This window comes from Dermochelys coriacea, chromosome 6 (genome assembly GCF_009764565.3).
Source record: "Dermochelys coriacea isolate rDerCor1 chromosome 6, rDerCor1.pri.v4, whole genome shotgun sequence".
NCBI classification, from domain to species: domain Eukaryota; kingdom Metazoa; phylum Chordata; order Testudines; family Dermochelyidae; genus Dermochelys; species Dermochelys coriacea.
In genome coordinates this window covers 29,577,199-29,593,600 of record NC_050073.1, presented here as the reverse complement: position 1 = coordinate 29,593,600, position 16,402 = coordinate 29,577,199, and the positions used below count along the sequence as shown (strand labels likewise).

The 16,402-nt window shown below is 42.9% G+C and overlaps 1 protein-coding gene across 6 annotated transcripts in view; it reads left to right on the top strand.

Moving 5' to 3' along the window:
* The first annotated feature begins 1,056 nt into the window (after positions 1-1,056).
* The window catches only part of SCUBE2 (signal peptide, CUB domain and EGF like domain containing 2), a 65,312-nt gene continuing 49,966 nt past the window's right edge, over positions 1,057-16,402 (top strand). For 2 of the 6 annotated variants that reach the window (XM_043516773.1, XM_038404482.2), the window contains exons 1-3: positions 1,057-1,201; positions 4,562-4,684; positions 12,865-12,990. In XM_043516773.1, coding sequence (XP_043372708.1) covers positions 1,105-1,201; positions 4,562-4,684; positions 12,865-12,990 — 346 coding nt within the window. In that variant the 5' untranslated portion in view covers positions 1,057-1,104. Of the gene's footprint in view, positions 1,202-1,224; positions 1,676-4,033; positions 4,685-12,864; positions 12,991-16,402 lie in introns of those variants that run through there. The other 4 variants (XM_043516770.1, XM_043516771.1, XM_043516772.1 and 1 more) reach the window with 4 other exon arrangements.

Genomic DNA, 16,402 nt, shown 5'->3' with positions numbered 1-16,402 from the left:
GGTAATATCTGGCTTAGGAAAAAGGGTTATGGATGGGTGGTGGCCTTGGTAGTCTCTGTGCACGACAGGGACTCTGCCTCTATTTTGCACAGCACTTAAATAAGAACAATTAACAAAATAGTTGCGAGGGTATCTATGCAGGGGGTGTGTGTTCATGTGCAGTGCTTCTGTATACACATGTAAGTTTGAATGTAAATTAATGGATACGGAGTGTGTGTGCACTGCATGTGTAGGACGTTTGCATGGGTTTGACTTCATTAGAAATCACTTTTTGGACCCAGTTTCTCTCTGTCTACATGTGCAGTTGAAACATTTTCATGCCAGTTTAGCTGCAGCTATTGCTTGGACACCCCTTGTCAAGCCCTGTATGGGTGTGAGTGGTGGTTGTGTATGTCTGCAAGCAATGCCACTGTGCATATGGGGTATTGTGTAGATGTTTGAATACAGGTGGTGTGGGTGTGTGTATAAGTGTGGGACCTGCGTAGGATGCTGATGTGTGGTGTCTGACTGTGCATTGGCAGGTGTTTCTCTAGGTGGCGGTGCTTGTATGTGCAAGTGGGAATATTTGTAGATGCTCGGAGGTGTTTCTGAGGCAGAGTATTTGTGTGTGGTTGGGGGGGGGACTTTTATCTATAGCTGTAGGGGGGGGGGGTGTGGCTGTGACCGAATATTTGGCCTTGCCTGTGGATGTTTGCAGGTGTTTCTGGGGTGGGGTATTTGTGTGTGTGTGTGTGGGGGGGGTGGGGGTGGTATCTGCAGGTGGGGGGCAGGTGTGTGTGTGTGTGTGCGTGAGAGAGAGAGACACACACACACACACACACACACACACACACACCCGTAGGCAGAGCGCTGGGAGGGAGGCAGCGCAGGCTCCCCTCTCAGGGTGCCTGGCTGCGGCGGGGCCCATGAGAGCAATGAGGGGGAGACCCCGCGGCCAGGCCCTCGGCGCCCCCTCCCCACGCCGCGCGGCAGCAGGAGCGGGGCGCGAGGCGGGTGTCGGTGCCAGGCAGGCTGGGCGCCCGCCGCCACCTCCCCCCCCCGCCCCACTCCTCCTCCTCCTCCTCCTCCTGCGGGACGCGCCAGGCCCCGGCGGCCGCGCGATCGATGGGGTCCGGCCGCCGCTGCTCCGCCGGGGCGGCGCTGCTGCTGCTGCTGCTGCTGCTCCGGGGACGGGTCCGCGCCGCCGGGCTGCTCCTGCCCGGTGAGTGACCCAGCCCCGCGTCCGGGTTAGTTCCGTGCGTTGCCGAGCCCCGCCAATGCAGCCCGGCTGCCCGGCGCCGCCCGGGGCGTCTGACGCTGACAGCAGACGGCTCCTGCTGCCTCTAGACCTGGACAGCGGCTTTCGCTCTTTGCCTCGCCGCCCGAAACCGGCTGCTGGCCCGGCCTGAGTCCGCAAACACCTGCGCGCCTGCTTAACTTTACTCCCCGCGGGGGGGGCGGTGGAATGAGTGGGACTTGCAGGGGTGCGGGAAGTTAAGGCTCAGGCCCCACACTGCCCGTGCTCAGCACCTGTGAAGATCAGGGCGCTGCTGGAGGGGTTTGTTTCTTAACCTTGGCTTTGATCCATTACTTTAAGCTGCGTGGAGTAGTCCCATTGACTGCTCACATGTCGAAAGTGACACTTGGATGCAGTGCGGCTGTAGTCCCGTGAGGCCCCGGATACTGGAGAGACAAGGTGGGTGAAATACTGTCTTTCATTGGACCAACTTCTGTTATTGTCCTTGGGCATTTAGTGCACTGGACTAGGTATACCAAATTGTGATGGCCGTGTGTAGGATCCGTAGATCCTGAAAGGTGTGCTGGGGTGGGGGGTGTTGGTTCAATAAAAGATGATATCGCCTCACCCACCTTGTCTCTCTAAAGTTACACTTGCTCTTTCAGTCCTTAGCTGCTATTATTTTTAGAAATGGGCTTGAATCGACCTCCAGCTCTAAAACATCCTTGGAAGATGGGGAGAGTTCAGAAATGGAACTGAACTTCACAGTTATTTTTATCTGTGTTGGTTTCAATTGGGAAAAACATAGTTTTATTTTATTTTTTAAAAATCTCTCATTTCTGAACAGGGTGCTGGACAAATCCTAGATGAATACAGTATTTACATAGCACAACAGAGGTGGCTGGCACTTTTCAAACATATGAGATTATTAGATGAAAAATAATTTATCTGAATTAAAATGTGCAAACGTTGTGGACTGTTAGGTTGCTTTAGTTGGTTTATAATATGGACAGTGGTAAATATTTCTGTGACTGAACTTTTATTATGATGGTGGTAATTATTTTAAAGTTTTGTTTCCTCACTAGGAATCCTTCAAATAACAAAATTAATTTAAAAGAAGTAAAACAGATGTTTAGTGTTTTTGAAAAAATCTAGAAGTACAAGGTTGATGTATCACAGTCTAAACAATGTTCTATTAAATGTGGAATAAACCTAATAATTCTTCGTGCATCTTCCTCCTCCACAGCAGTTTCACTGCCAAGTTTAAGACTGCAGCGTTTGCTCTTAGTTTCCTTCCCCAGAGCCTCTCTTTCCAGCTCAGACTACATTCAGTAGGAGAAGAAATCTCACCCAATGTGTACAGTAACTTTAAATCAACTTTCATTCTGCAATATACACTAATGCTGCCTTTTCACTCCCATTCTTCATGTGCATTCTGGAGATCAAAGGAATTAATAATAATAATAATTAATAATAAAAAACCCTAAAAACCTGAAACAACCACTATGGACAAGGCACAGTATCTGTTTGACATTTATGCATTTTAGTTTTAAGAGAAAAACACTCTTGAGTGTGTCGTCTCTGTGACAGTGCTCTCCATAGACAGGTACATCTACAAACATCCCAGTGTGCAGACAGATACATGGAGAGTGGGAGTAGTTACTTTGAGATAATGCATGAGCTTAATTTATACACATTTAAGGTTTGTTGACAACTGATCTCCTCCATCCCATACCAGTTTTCTGTCTCAGTGCTGTACATCCATATCTAATTGAAGGTCTTCTGGTAATTCCTCTCACCTCCAGAACCTTCTTTGCTGACCACTCCCAAGACTCAAAAGCTTCCCTTATAATGGTTTTCCTTATCCTGTCCCAAGATCCCACCTTCTGCTAATCTCGCCACCCCAGCATTGGTCTTCCTCTCATTTCCTGATGATCTTGATCAGAGGTATTTGTAGGGCATCCATCACTATTATCTAGACCAAAGATTTGCAGTCTCTGTTCAGTGGGCCATTGAGGTTCAGCAGAGTATTTGATCATGGCGTGTTGAGCCAGTTGGTCATATGATGCTGGCCTGTTGTCTTGTTCCCTGCTGCTAAACTGCTTTAAAAGAAGCTAAAACCATATTAATATTCTTCCTCATAAGCAATTGCTCTAGTTACTACGGGATGTGAGGTGATATGTGGAAGGAGAAGGTGATCAGTACGATTGACTCATGGGACACCTTCTCTTCCATTCATAATCTCTCTGTTACAATGTGATCCACATTGGGGAGGAAGGAGAAGAAGGGGGAAAGCTTGGGTACTTATGATATAGCCACCAAATACTGTATTAAGACTCAAGAAGGACCTCCACTTCTGCTGATTTGTCTGCAGTCTCAGATCCTTCCCGTCTACAACTTCCTTTCCTACAGAACTGCCTTTTCTGCTGATCTCCTTCCCCTTGACCATCCATGGGAATTCATTCTGTTTGTGCTGATTTGCATCTTTGTCTGCTGCCCTAGAAACTCGTGTTCTGATGATGTCTTCCCCTCTCTGTCATTCTTCTTTGATGGCCGTCTACAACTCCTCCTTCATATCCAGGAATTCCTCTTTTGCTGATCTTTCTTATTCCTCACTCCCCCTGCACTGAAGTTTCCAGCTGGATGTTTTAGCTGTGTATACTATGTGCTTCTTGAAAGGTGACTGCCTGCTGTGTGTTTCAGCAACATTGCTTACCAGATGTGACTTTCACTTTTTATTTAAAAAAGCTAATTTGGGAGCAATAAAAACACTTGAATAACCATCTGTTTAATGGTAAGTAAAAGTCTGGCGTGTCTGGGGTTGTGATTTTTGAAACTCTTGACTGAGTGAGTGTTCATTTTTTGTGAGACCTTTTTGTTAGTTTAAAGAATGTCATGCTTCCTAAGAGTGATGTCACAGGTTTGAAATATGATTTTTTTTCAATAACTAGTGGTTTGGGAGTCTATAGATTAATTCTGTCTGTGTGTGTGTCTGATTCTTAGCTCCATACAGAGACACAGGGCCGTATTTTCTGCTGCTGTTAATACAGTACAGTATAACTCCATGGAGTTACGCTGATTTACAGCACCTGAAGATCTTGCCCATAATGTATAAATGCAGATACTTGTGCAAATGTATGCATATATATAATCATGCAAGCTTGTGCTAATATGCACACATCCACACATACAACCATCATGCAAGCATGTCTCGGGTGTCTCTTTCTTGCACATGCATGTGTGTGTGCACATACATGCACATGACCATTCAGCAACCAACCAAACATTCTCATGTTACACCTTCTGACATCTGTCATGAATCTGTTTGTTTGTTTTTTTTAACAGATGTGGATGAGTGTGCCCAAAGGACTGATGACTGTCATCCAGATGCTATTTGTCAAAACATTCCAAAGCTGTACAAGTGCACATGCAAACTGGGTTACAGTGGTGAAGGGAAAATGTGTGAAGGTAAATTGACTGCAGTAATACATACTGCTTTGGCCGTAGTGTGTGTGCCCCAGACACAGTCCTATTGCCATTTGCTGGTTAACTCATAGTTAGGACTGCAAAAGGGATTCATGGGAACATTTGTGACAAGCTGTTGACTCCTCATGTCATATATGGAGCCCAGGAATCTGATATATTTCAAACTTAAAATCACACATAAATATATAATTAAAAAACCACAATCTTAAAAAGACAACAAATGCAGCCACTACTTGTGTCCAGCTCCTTAGATTTACTTTAGATATAGAGTTATGGGCAGTATCCTTTTGAGAAGCCCTGGCTTGGAAGAGGCGAGATTGTGCCTTATTTCTACTGTGAATTTGTCTAGCTTCAGCTTCTAGCCATTGAATCTGTTGTACCTTTGTCTGCTAGTGTGAAGAGCCCTCAATTTCAAAATTGCTGTTCTGCACATAGATACATATGTACTGTGACCAAGTCACCCCTTAACCTTTTCTTCATTAAACTGAATAGACTGAGCTCCTTGAGTCTATCACTATAGACTCATATGGCATATTTTCCAATCCTTCAGTCATTCTTGTGGCTCTTTTCTGAACCTTTTCTAATTTATTATCATCCTTCTGGTCTTGTGGACACCAGAACTGGACACAGTATTCTAGTAGCAGTTGTAGCAGTGCCAAATACAGAGATAATATAACCTTTCTACTTAGTGACCAGGTGTTCGGTTTTAAACTGGAACACCCAATTGAAAAGGGATCCTGGTGGCTTTGATCAGCATTGCTGATCAGACTGTTGACTGTCCAACTGGGGCCGTCGCGCCACAGGGCTGGCAGGCTCCCTGCTAGCCTCCGCGGTGTGCGGCTCCTGGGAAGCAGCCGGCATGTCCCCCTTCTTGCTCCCACCTGTAGGGCAGCCCGGGGGTTTCGCATGCTGTCTCCACCCCAAGCACTGCCCCCGCAGCTCCCATTGGCTGGGAATCCTGGCCAATTGAAGCTGCAGGTCAGCACCTGTGGATGGGGCAGTGCACAGAGCCGCCTGGCCATGTCTCTGTGTAGGAGCCGGAGGGAGGATATGCTGGCTGCTTCTGGGAGCTGCTTGAGATAAGCTCTCCCTGGAGCTCGCACCCCTGATCCACCCCCCCGGGCCACAGCCCCCTGCCCCAGCCCCAGCCTTGATCTGCGTCCCACCCTCTGAACCCCTCAATCCCAACCCGGAGCCCCCTCCCATACTCCAAACCCCTCATCCCTGGCCCCACCCCAAAGCCCACACCCCCAGCCCTCACACCCCCCTGCACCCCTACCGCAGCCCAGAGCTCCCTCCCACATTCTGAATCCCTCAGACCCAGCCCGGAGCCCCCCTCCTGCAACCCAAATCCCTCAACCCTGGCCCCACATCAGAGCCCACACCCTCAGTCAGAGCCTTCACCTCCTCTGCACTCCAACCCCCTGCCCCAGCCTGTATCCCCCTCCTACACCCCAAACCCCTCATTTCTGGCCCCACTCCAGAACCCACACCTCCAGCCCAGAGCCCGTACCTCCTCCCACACCCCAAACCTCTGCCTCAGCCTGGAGCCCCCTCTCATACACCAAACCCCTCATCCCTGGCCCCACCCCAGTGCCCGCAAGCACACCCCCAGCTGGAGCCCTCCCTCCTTCCCACACCCCAACTCCATGAGCAAGTGAGTGATGGTGGGGTGAGCAAGCGACGGGGGAGGGGAATGGAGTGAGTAGGGGGTGGGCCTCAGAGAAGGGGCAGAGCATGGGAGGGGCCTCGGAGGAGGGCAGGGGGTGGGGCAGGGGTGTTCGGTTTTGTGTGAGTAGAAAGTTGGCAGCCCTATTCCTACTAGAGATTTTCCTGGTCATACATCCAAGGATTAAATTAACCCTTTTGACCACGGCATCACACTGGGAGTTTGTGTTCAGCTGATTAGCCACCATGACCCCTAAAATCCTTTTTTGGAGTTACTGTTTCCCAAGATAGAGTCTTCCATTGTGTAAGCATGGTCTGCATTCTTTGTTCCTAGATGTATGAGTTCCACCCTGTAAGTTTCAAGGTGCTACCCATAGATTCATAGATACTAAGGTCAGAAAGGACCATTCTGATCATCTAGTCCAACCTCCTGCACAACGCAGGCCACAGAATCTCACCCACCCACTCCTATGAAAAACCTCACCTATGTCTGAGCTATTGAAGTCCTCAAATCATGGTTTAAAGACTTCAAGGAGCAGAGAATCCTCCCTCAAGTGACCAATGCCCCATGCTACAGAGGAAGGCGAAAAACCTCCAGGGCCTCTTCCAATCTGCCCTGGAGGAAAATTCCTTCCCAACCCCAAATATGGCAATCAGCTAAGCCTATGGGCAAGATTCACCAGCCAGATACTACAGAAAATTCTTTCCTGGGTAACTCAGATCCCACCCATCTAATATCCCATCACAGGCCATTAGGCCTATTTACCCTGAATATTTAAAGATCAATTAATTACCAAAATCCCATTATCCCATCATACCATCTCCTCCATAAACTTATCGAGTAGAATCTTAAAGCCAGATAGATCTTTTGCCCCCACTGCTTCCCTGGGAAGGCTATTCCAAAACTTCACTTCTCTGATGGTTAGAAACCTTTGTCTAATTTCAAGTTTAAACTTCCTGGTGGCCAGTTTATACCCATTTGTTCTTGTGTCCACATTGGTGCTGAGCTTAAATAATTCCTCTCCCTCTCCGATATTTATCCCTCTGATATATTTATAGAGAGCAATCGTATCTCCCCGCAACCTTCTTTTAGTTAGGCTAAACAAGCCAAGCTCCTTGAGTCGCCTTTCATAAGACAAGTTTTCCATTCCTCGAATCATCCTAGTAGCCCTTCTCTGTACCTGTTCCAGTTTGAATTCATCCTTCTTAAACATGGGAGACCAGAACTGCACACAGTATTCCAGGTGAAGTCTCACCAGTGCCTTGTATAATGGTACTAAAACCTCCTTATCCCTACTGGAAATACCTCTCCTGATGCATCCCAAAACCGCATTAGCTTTTTTCACAGCCATATCACAGTGGCAGCTCATAGTCATCCTATGATCAACCAATACTCCAAGGTCCTTCTCCTCTTCCGTTACTTCTAATTAATGTGTCCCCAGCTTATAACTAAAATTCTTGTTATTAATCCCTAAATGCATAACCTTACACTTCTCACTATTAAATTTCATCCTATTACTATTACTCCAGTTTACAAGGTCATCCTGTATAATATCCCGATCCTTCTCTGAATTGGCAATATCTCCCAGCTTTGTATCATCTGCAAACTTTATTAGCACACTCCCACTTTTTGTGCCAAGGTCAGTAATAAAAAGATTAAATAAGATTGGTCCCAAAACTGATCCCTGAGGAACTCCACTAGTAACCTCCCTCCAGCCTGACAGTACGCCCTTCAGTAGGACCCGTTGTAGTCTCCCCTTTAACCAATTCCTTATCCACCTTTTGATGTTCATATTGATCCCCATCTTTTTCAATTTAACTAATAATTCCCCATGTGGCACGGTATCAAACGCCTTACTGAAATCTAGGTAAATTAGATCCACTGCGTTTCCTTTGTCTAAAAAATCTGTTACTTTCTCAAAAAAGGAGATCAGGTTGGTTTGGCACGATCTACCTTTTGTAAAATCATGTTGTATTTTGTCCCATTTACCATTGACTTCAATGTCCTTAACTATTTTCTCCTTCAAAATTTTTTCCAGGACCTTGCATACTACAGATGTCAAACTAACAGGCTTGTAGTTACCCGGATCACTTTTTTTTCCTTTCTTAAAAATAGGAACTATATTAGCAATTCTCCAATCTATGGTACAACTCCTGAGTTTATAGATTCATTAAAAATTCTTGCTAATGGGCTTACAATTTCAGGTGCCAATTCCTTTAATATTCTTGGATGAAGATTATCTGGGCCCCCCGATTTAGTCCCATGAAGCTGTTTGAGTTTCGCTTCTACCTCAGATATGGTAATATCTACCTCCATATCCTCATTCCCATTTGTCATGCAACCATTATCCCTAAGATCCTCTTTAGCCTTATTAAAGACTGAGGCAAAGTATTTGTTTAGATATTGGGCTATGCCCAGATTATCTTTAACCTCCACTCCATCCTCAGTGTTAAGCGGCCCCACTTCTTCTTTCTTAGTTTTCTTCTTATTTATATGGCTATAGAACCTTTTACTATTGGTTTTAATTCCCTTTGCAAAGTCCAACTCTACTCGACTTTTAGCCTGTCTCACTTTATCCCTACATGTTCTGACCTCAATTAGAGAGCTTTCCTTGCTGATCCCTCCCATCTTCCACTCCCTGTATGCTTTCTGCTTCTTCTTAATCACCTCTCTACGATGCTTGCTCATCCAGCTTGGTCTACAACTCCTGCCTATGAATTTTTTTCCCTTTCCTGGGATACAGGCTTCCGATAGCTTCTGCAGCTTTGATTTCTGGCCATTGACAATACTTGGGAACAAATATAGCATTGATTCATTTAAAAGAAGTATTAGTTTCTTGTAGTTAGGGCTGAAGGTTTGTGCCTCAGGCTGAGTTGAGGCTGGTTTCAACAATGCACGTGTAAGTTTGAAACTGGGGCAAAATCATGCTTGTCTGAACAATATCACAGAGTTATTAAAGTTCTCATGAAAACGGTCTTGACCACGTCTGGGCACAGTAGGGGCCTGATGCAGCTCCACTTATGTCAGTATGACTCTTTCCATTTTCTTCTTTGGTAGCTGGATTGGGTCCATAAAAAACAAACTTTAGCAAAAAACAAACAAACTGTATTTCTTTGCTTCTTTTGTTCTATTTATCATATTTCTAGAAAGGGAAACAGTAATAAGAAGCCTAGCTTCAAAGCAGGGAGTCGCTTACATTACAGTCATGTGCATGAGGGCCTTAGAAACATAAGAACTGCCAAACTGGATGAAACCAGTGGTCCTTCTTCTGACAGTTGCCCCACCAACTGTTCCAGGGGAAGGGGAAAGAAACCTTGCAATAGACAGAGTTATTTTTTGAATCCTGCTTGGTCTTATGTATTGTGGCAAGGAGTTCCATAGGTCAATTGCATGTTGTATGAAAATATATTTCTTTGTATTCATTTTGAATTTCATTGAGCATCCCCTTGGTCTTTTGTTCTGAGACAGGGTGAATAGAAGTTCCCAGACTATCTTTTCTATCCCAATTGTTATTTTATATACCTTTTATCATGTCACCTTGTATTCATCTCCTCTTTAAGGCAAACACAACCCAACTTTTCAATTTCTCTTTGTGTGGGTTTTTCTATATCCCTACTCATTCTTGTCATCTGGCTAGGAACTCGCTCTGTTTTTGTTATGGCCTTTTTCAGATGGCATGTCCAGAACTGACCATAGTATTCCAGGTGAAGGCATACCATTAATTTAGAGAATGTCATTATAATAGTTTCTCTATTATTATCTATCCTATTACCAGCCAGCAATATATTGGCAGCATAGCAATGATAACTAGGATGGATCACAAAATTTTAAAAAATTACAAGAAACATTTCAACATCGTTTTCTGTTTCACACATTTTCCATTTTCTGTTTTTGAAAAATTTAATCACTTTTTAATTAAAATATTTATCAAAATGTTATCAGAATGGTTAGTGAAATTTTGCATGTACTAAGAAACCCAGTTTTTGATAAACAAAAAAAAAATCTCTGACCGAACTGATGGTTTTGATTAAAATTTTAATTAAAAATGGTGCAAAAAATATTGACTTTTTCTCACTGTTTTGGGCTTCGCAGTGGGTGAAATCCTGGCTTCCTTGAAGGCAACTGAAAAACTCCCATTAACATCTGTGGAGCCAGGATTTTACATGACAGTTTTTGGTTTTGGGAAGGGGGGGGAGAAGAACACACCCACTCACTCTGTGTCCATGACTAATTCATCCCAAGGGGGCACATGTACCTACTGAGTTATTAAGGTATTTTTATAATGAGCAGCTTCTTTAAAACATACTTAGGCAGTGAAACATTGGAAGCTAAGTCTTAATTCCCGTTGAAGTTCTTAATGCCTCTCAGAAAGAACAGAATGTGTTTTAGGATTGGGCTTTTGGACCCTAAAATGAGAAAAGCCAACCTGGGCCCCTCAGATGACACAAGGGTGGCAGAGTGCACTTGCTATGGCTACAGCCAAATTTTTCACCTACAATTAGTCACCTATATCTATATTTGAGCATGTACTAATAAGTGTCCTGATTCCCAAAGGCTTCAGTGAGCACTGTAGATGGTCAGTGCCTTGTAAAACCAGGCTACTGATTTAGGTATGTAAATGTGGATTTAGGGGGCCTTTGTTAGGGACTCGTGTTTGAAAAATTTCACCGTAATGTTTTGGGGTAACTGCTACCATAGATGAAGCTCTAGTGGCTAGAGCTCAGGAGACCTGGGTTCTGTTTTTGGATTTGCCACTAACTTACTGTATGACCTTGGGCTGGTATAGTTAAAGTGGTACAACCCCTCACTGTAAATACAATTATATCAGCATAAAGGTGCTTTATACTGTTATGGCTATTGCCTTACAGAGGTTGCACAGGTATAACTGTTATGGTAAAAAACCAAAACAGAATAACACAAAAAATACCCCCAAAACCCACCCCTCACTGTAATAGGTGCACTGTACAAAAACTGTATAAAGACCAGACCTAAATCATTTAGGTACCTGAGTGTTGTGGTCCAAAGTCACTACATTGCTTTTGAAAATCTCACCCTTAGAAATCCTTAGGTGATAGTAACTGTGTAAGCTCTCATAGTATTATTAATAGTGTAACAAGCATCACAGGATGTCTGGGAAAAGCAGACATTGGTCCAAACCAAAAACCTGGATCCACCCCCCCAAACTTTCATGATGGCAGGGGATTTAGGAATTGAAGCCTGAATCTGAATTTAGCACCAACTCTTTCTCTCTATTTTGGATCAAACCAGAACTCTAGGATTAAACATACTGAACATTAAGGGATTCAAAATTTGTATCTGGATGTTGTGGCTTTGACCCATCTTTAGTATAAAAGCTCTATTTGAAACTTTTGTCTGACTGTAAAAGGCTTTGGGTATTGTTCCTATCTCTTTCCTTCAGTGCCCTAACCATGCAGGTGAAATTCTGCCCTGTGCAGACAGATGGGCAGCAGAAGATGTAGGTACCACCTCAGAGTGTCAGTGGGATTTTGAAGATGTGCACAGGCAAATTTCATCGTATGAGCGGAGTCCCAGACATACCAATGGTTTTAGGAGTTTTGCTGTTGATTGAAATGGGAAAAAGATCATTCGTTGGTTTGTTTGTGTCTTTTTTAAATCAAAGCTTCTAGTGTGTGATTAGTTTATTTTGCTTAAGGAGTATTATGCTAGAGATTGTTTTCTAGTACAAACATGAGCAAGGTGAAGTCCTACATATTCAGTTCCTTTATTTAGAAAACAAACAAAGTGTTGGTCATTTATCATTTCATTTGAAGTATCCAAAAAAAAAGGTGATTTAGGACCATTGTTTAGATTGGGTGTTAACAGATTTTAGAAAATATGTCAAATAGAATCATATGAAAATGTTTTTTAAATGAAAACTGTTTATTTGGATTTAAACATTCCCTTGCAGTATTTGCAACCTAAGCATTGCAGCTTTATGCTAGTGCTTGAGAATCAGAAGCTAAATTGACTTGTGCATTTTAATAATCAAAACTGAGTCAAATGCAAAGTGAACAGACAACTTGAAATGGTAAATTAGAGAGTTAAAATTCTTTCCATTTTAATAATGAGAGTATTGTGATGAATGCAGGTAAGGAAATTTGTCATTGTTTAAAAATATGCAGTTTGATTCTCCCTCAAATTGATTCTATGTCAGTGTAACTTCAATGGATTTAATCCTGATTTACATCAGCATAAAACAGAGGAGAATCAGATCCATGATTTTTAATCTAACATCTTTTTTAATAAGCAGCTTTAGAAAGCTTAAAACTATACTATATCACTGGATGGGAATCCTAATGCATCTTGTCATTTTTCAGAAACATTGAACAAATAATGTATTAAGTATAGCCTATTTGCAAGACAATGATGATTTAAGAGAGCAATTACTGTTCACACTTATACAATCATGTCAGGACCTGTCTATGCCAAACCAAGAAGCATTTATCAGATTGACTTTTGCTTTATCCCTCAGACATTGATGAATGTGATAATGACTTCAATGGAGGCTGTGTACATGAATGTTTCAACATTCCAGGCAATTATCGCTGTACTTGTTATGATGGCTTCATGTTGGCTCACGATGGCCATAATTGTCTCGGTAAGGAACATGCTTGCTAACATTGCAAATATTGATGCTAATATATCCCTTTTTAATTTTGTGAAAGTAAAAAGCCTGTGATTCCTGGATGCTGTGTTAGATAAGATGTCTTAACAAGAATGATACATATTAGATACAGGTTTCAGAGTAGCAGCTGTGTTAGTCTGTATTCGCAAAAAGAAAAGGAGTACTTGTGGCACCTTAGAGACTAACACATTTATTAGAGCATAAGCTTTCGTGAGCCACAGCTCACTTCAGATGAAGTGAGCTGTGGCTCACGAAAGCTTATGCTCTAATAAATGTGTTAGTCTCTAAGGTGCCACAAGTACTCCTTTTCTTTATATTAGATACAGGAATTCCAGGATTTGACATTTCAGTCTCAGTGTGACTGCTCTGTTGCTCAGTTTCCCCATCTGTAAAATGGGGGATAATACTGACACACTTTTCTTAACCGCTTTGAGTTCTTTGGATTAAAAATTGAAAAGTGTCCTTCATTATTCTTTTAACAAGTTTCTTTAGGGAAGCTTTAGTAAATTGACCTGTTTAATACCCAGAACATTTCCTATTTTTTTGGAAGTGTTAATTTAGGGTCCATGCCCAGCCATGTGTTGGGGTTGGGAGAAAGGAATCCTTTCTCCAGGTAATGGAGGAGCTATGCCTCACCCTCCCATTTATATATCTTATATGTGCCCCATTTCTGTGCTATCTGAGCACCTCACAATCTCTAATGTATTTGTCCTCACAATACCCATGTGAGGTAAGGGAGTCCTATTGGCCCCATCTTACTGTTGGGGAACCAAAGTACAGGAAAGATAAGTGACTTGCTCAAGGTTATCTGGGAAGTCTGTGGTGAAGCAGGGAATAAAACCCAGTTTTTCCTGAATCCCAACCATTGCATCACCCTTCTGCTCTGTGGCTCTGGTGGTACCTGTGGCTCCTGCTTGCTGCTCCGTGGTGGGCAATGATTGGTGGAACCGTGTAGTGGGTCTCCCTTCACACAAATGTGTGGACCTGTGTGCACCTCCTACAAATACTGCTCATCACTCCCTGAGCAGTGGGGCCATCACTGGGTACGTTATCTCAGGAGATTTCCACTCCTGTTGGGGAAGGGACTGGCCCCCATTGCAGAATTTGAAGACTGTTGTGAGCCTTCAAAGGGTGATGAGATATTTCAGATTAGCACGCAGTGTTTTAGTAATGGGACCAAGCCTCTATTAAATATTTAGGTCAAGATCCTCACCTGATGTAGTTTAGCATAGCTGCTTTGTCTTCATTGGAACTACATCAGTTTACATCAGCTAAGGGGCTAGCCCATAGACAAAGTCATATCTGTTGGTGTGTAAATGGGAGAGGATGGGGAAGGCACTAAGTCCCAAGGATTGCACTACCAAACCCTTGCATATGCCAAAGCTGGGTAGCCATTTAGTCTGGGCAGAAGCAACTGAACTATTTATTGATGCTTTTTAATATTAGGAAGAGTGTCTTATCCTCTCTCACACTTATTTAAACACACAAGTAGAGTTCCATGAGGTTCATATTAAGGATACTCAACTGGATGAAAAAAAGAAAAGGAGTACTTGTGGCACCTTAGAGACTAACAAATTTATTTGAGCATAAGCTTTCGTGAGCCACAGCTCACTTCATCGGATGCATTCGGTGGAAAATACGGTGGGGAGATTTATATACACACACAGAGAACATGAAACAATGGGTTTTATCATACACACTGTAAGGAGAGTGATCACTTAAGATGAGCTATTACCAGCAAGAAGGAGGGGGGGGAAGGAGGAAAATCTTTTGTGGTGATAATCAAGGTGAGCCATTTCCAGCAGTTAACAAGAACGTCCGCTCAAATAAATTTGTTAGTCTCTAAGGTGCCACAAGTACTCCTTTTCTTTTTTGCGAATACAGACTAACTAACACGGCTGCTACTCTGTCAACTGGGTGAGCACCTGACCTCTTTAATAAGGCAATAAAGGGGCATATTCTCTCTCCATACAAAGAACTTCTCTAGCACATGAATACATCTGATCATATTCTGATTTTAGTAATTTCACTGGAGATACCTTGAATGTACACAGCTATAACTGAGGACAGAAACTGGCTCACTGTTGTGTTAATATAGGGTTTCTCATTATTGCTTGGCTGATTGTTTTGAAAAGAACAACATTATTGATGCAATGGTTCGGGAGGTGGGGAGCATATAAAGGATAATATGGACTTTAAAACAATGAAGTTCAAATCACAGACCTTCTAATTTTGAGTGTTCCTTTAAAGATATGATTTAAAATTAAAATAGATATTTTGACGTGCAGCAAATTTGGCTTCATTTTATGTTAAACTGTTTACTTACTTAGTTCATCCCACCTTTTTGTTAACCAAGCCACATCTGTATTCCTGAAGACATGATACGTGTGGCTGGATTTTAGCTGAACAGACAATTGCTTTTTGGAGAGAGAAGACAATATTCCATTTAATCGCCATGATCCACAAAGCAGAAACATTTTCTGGAGTTTCAAATCCACAGTACTGGAAAGTCTTGGTGGTTGTTTCAATACTGATTCCTTAGATTCAAATCACTGTCGAACTACTAAAATTAACTGTTTCTATTAAGACTGAGACATCTAGACCTCTGGGAACATAATTTTTATCTTCATTCTTTTCTATGATCATGTTGTGGTGCTAAGTCCATCTTGGTTTAGGTACTCAGTTTGCCCCACTGGTTTCAAGAGAACTTAAATCTATCGCAGTGTTTGATTTCACTTGTTGGTAAGAACACAATGGCTTCTTCCTGTTTTTAGGAACTATTTTATGCAAAAAATGTTAAATACTCATTTAAAAAAATCTTAGCCCTAGTACTGTAGCAGTGAGCGGAGTGGGGAGAACATAATGCACCAAATTCGGTTACATAGGTGCAAATGAGAGCAGAATTTTGCCATGACGCTTTTATGACCTGTTTTCCTGGGTGTCGAGCATCCATCACGTCCACTGAAATCAATGAGAGCTGTTGGTGCCCAGTCCTTCTGAAAATCAGACCTGTAAGGTTTATACCATAACAAGAGGCTACAGAAAGCTTAAATCAGTGATGGGTAAAATTCAAAAGGCTTGGAGGTTGAGATGAGCACTTCAATGTTCAAGGACTTAGCTGGAGCTTTTCTACTCTTCGTATCTCTTGGTTCTGCCAAATTAGATAGATATCTACAAAAACAGACTTTCTCCTGAGGTTCCCCATACTTCCTGCCTCTGGTGAGGCCATGAGACCATAAATATTACAAGATCAGCATTCCTTAAACTATTTCAGTAACTTTTGCTTCTGTCCCTGGCCACAACCCGGAAATACAGAAGCATCCACAAAATAAGAGACAATGAGGTGAAATGAGGAGGTGGAGGATAATTAATCAGACATTCTTAA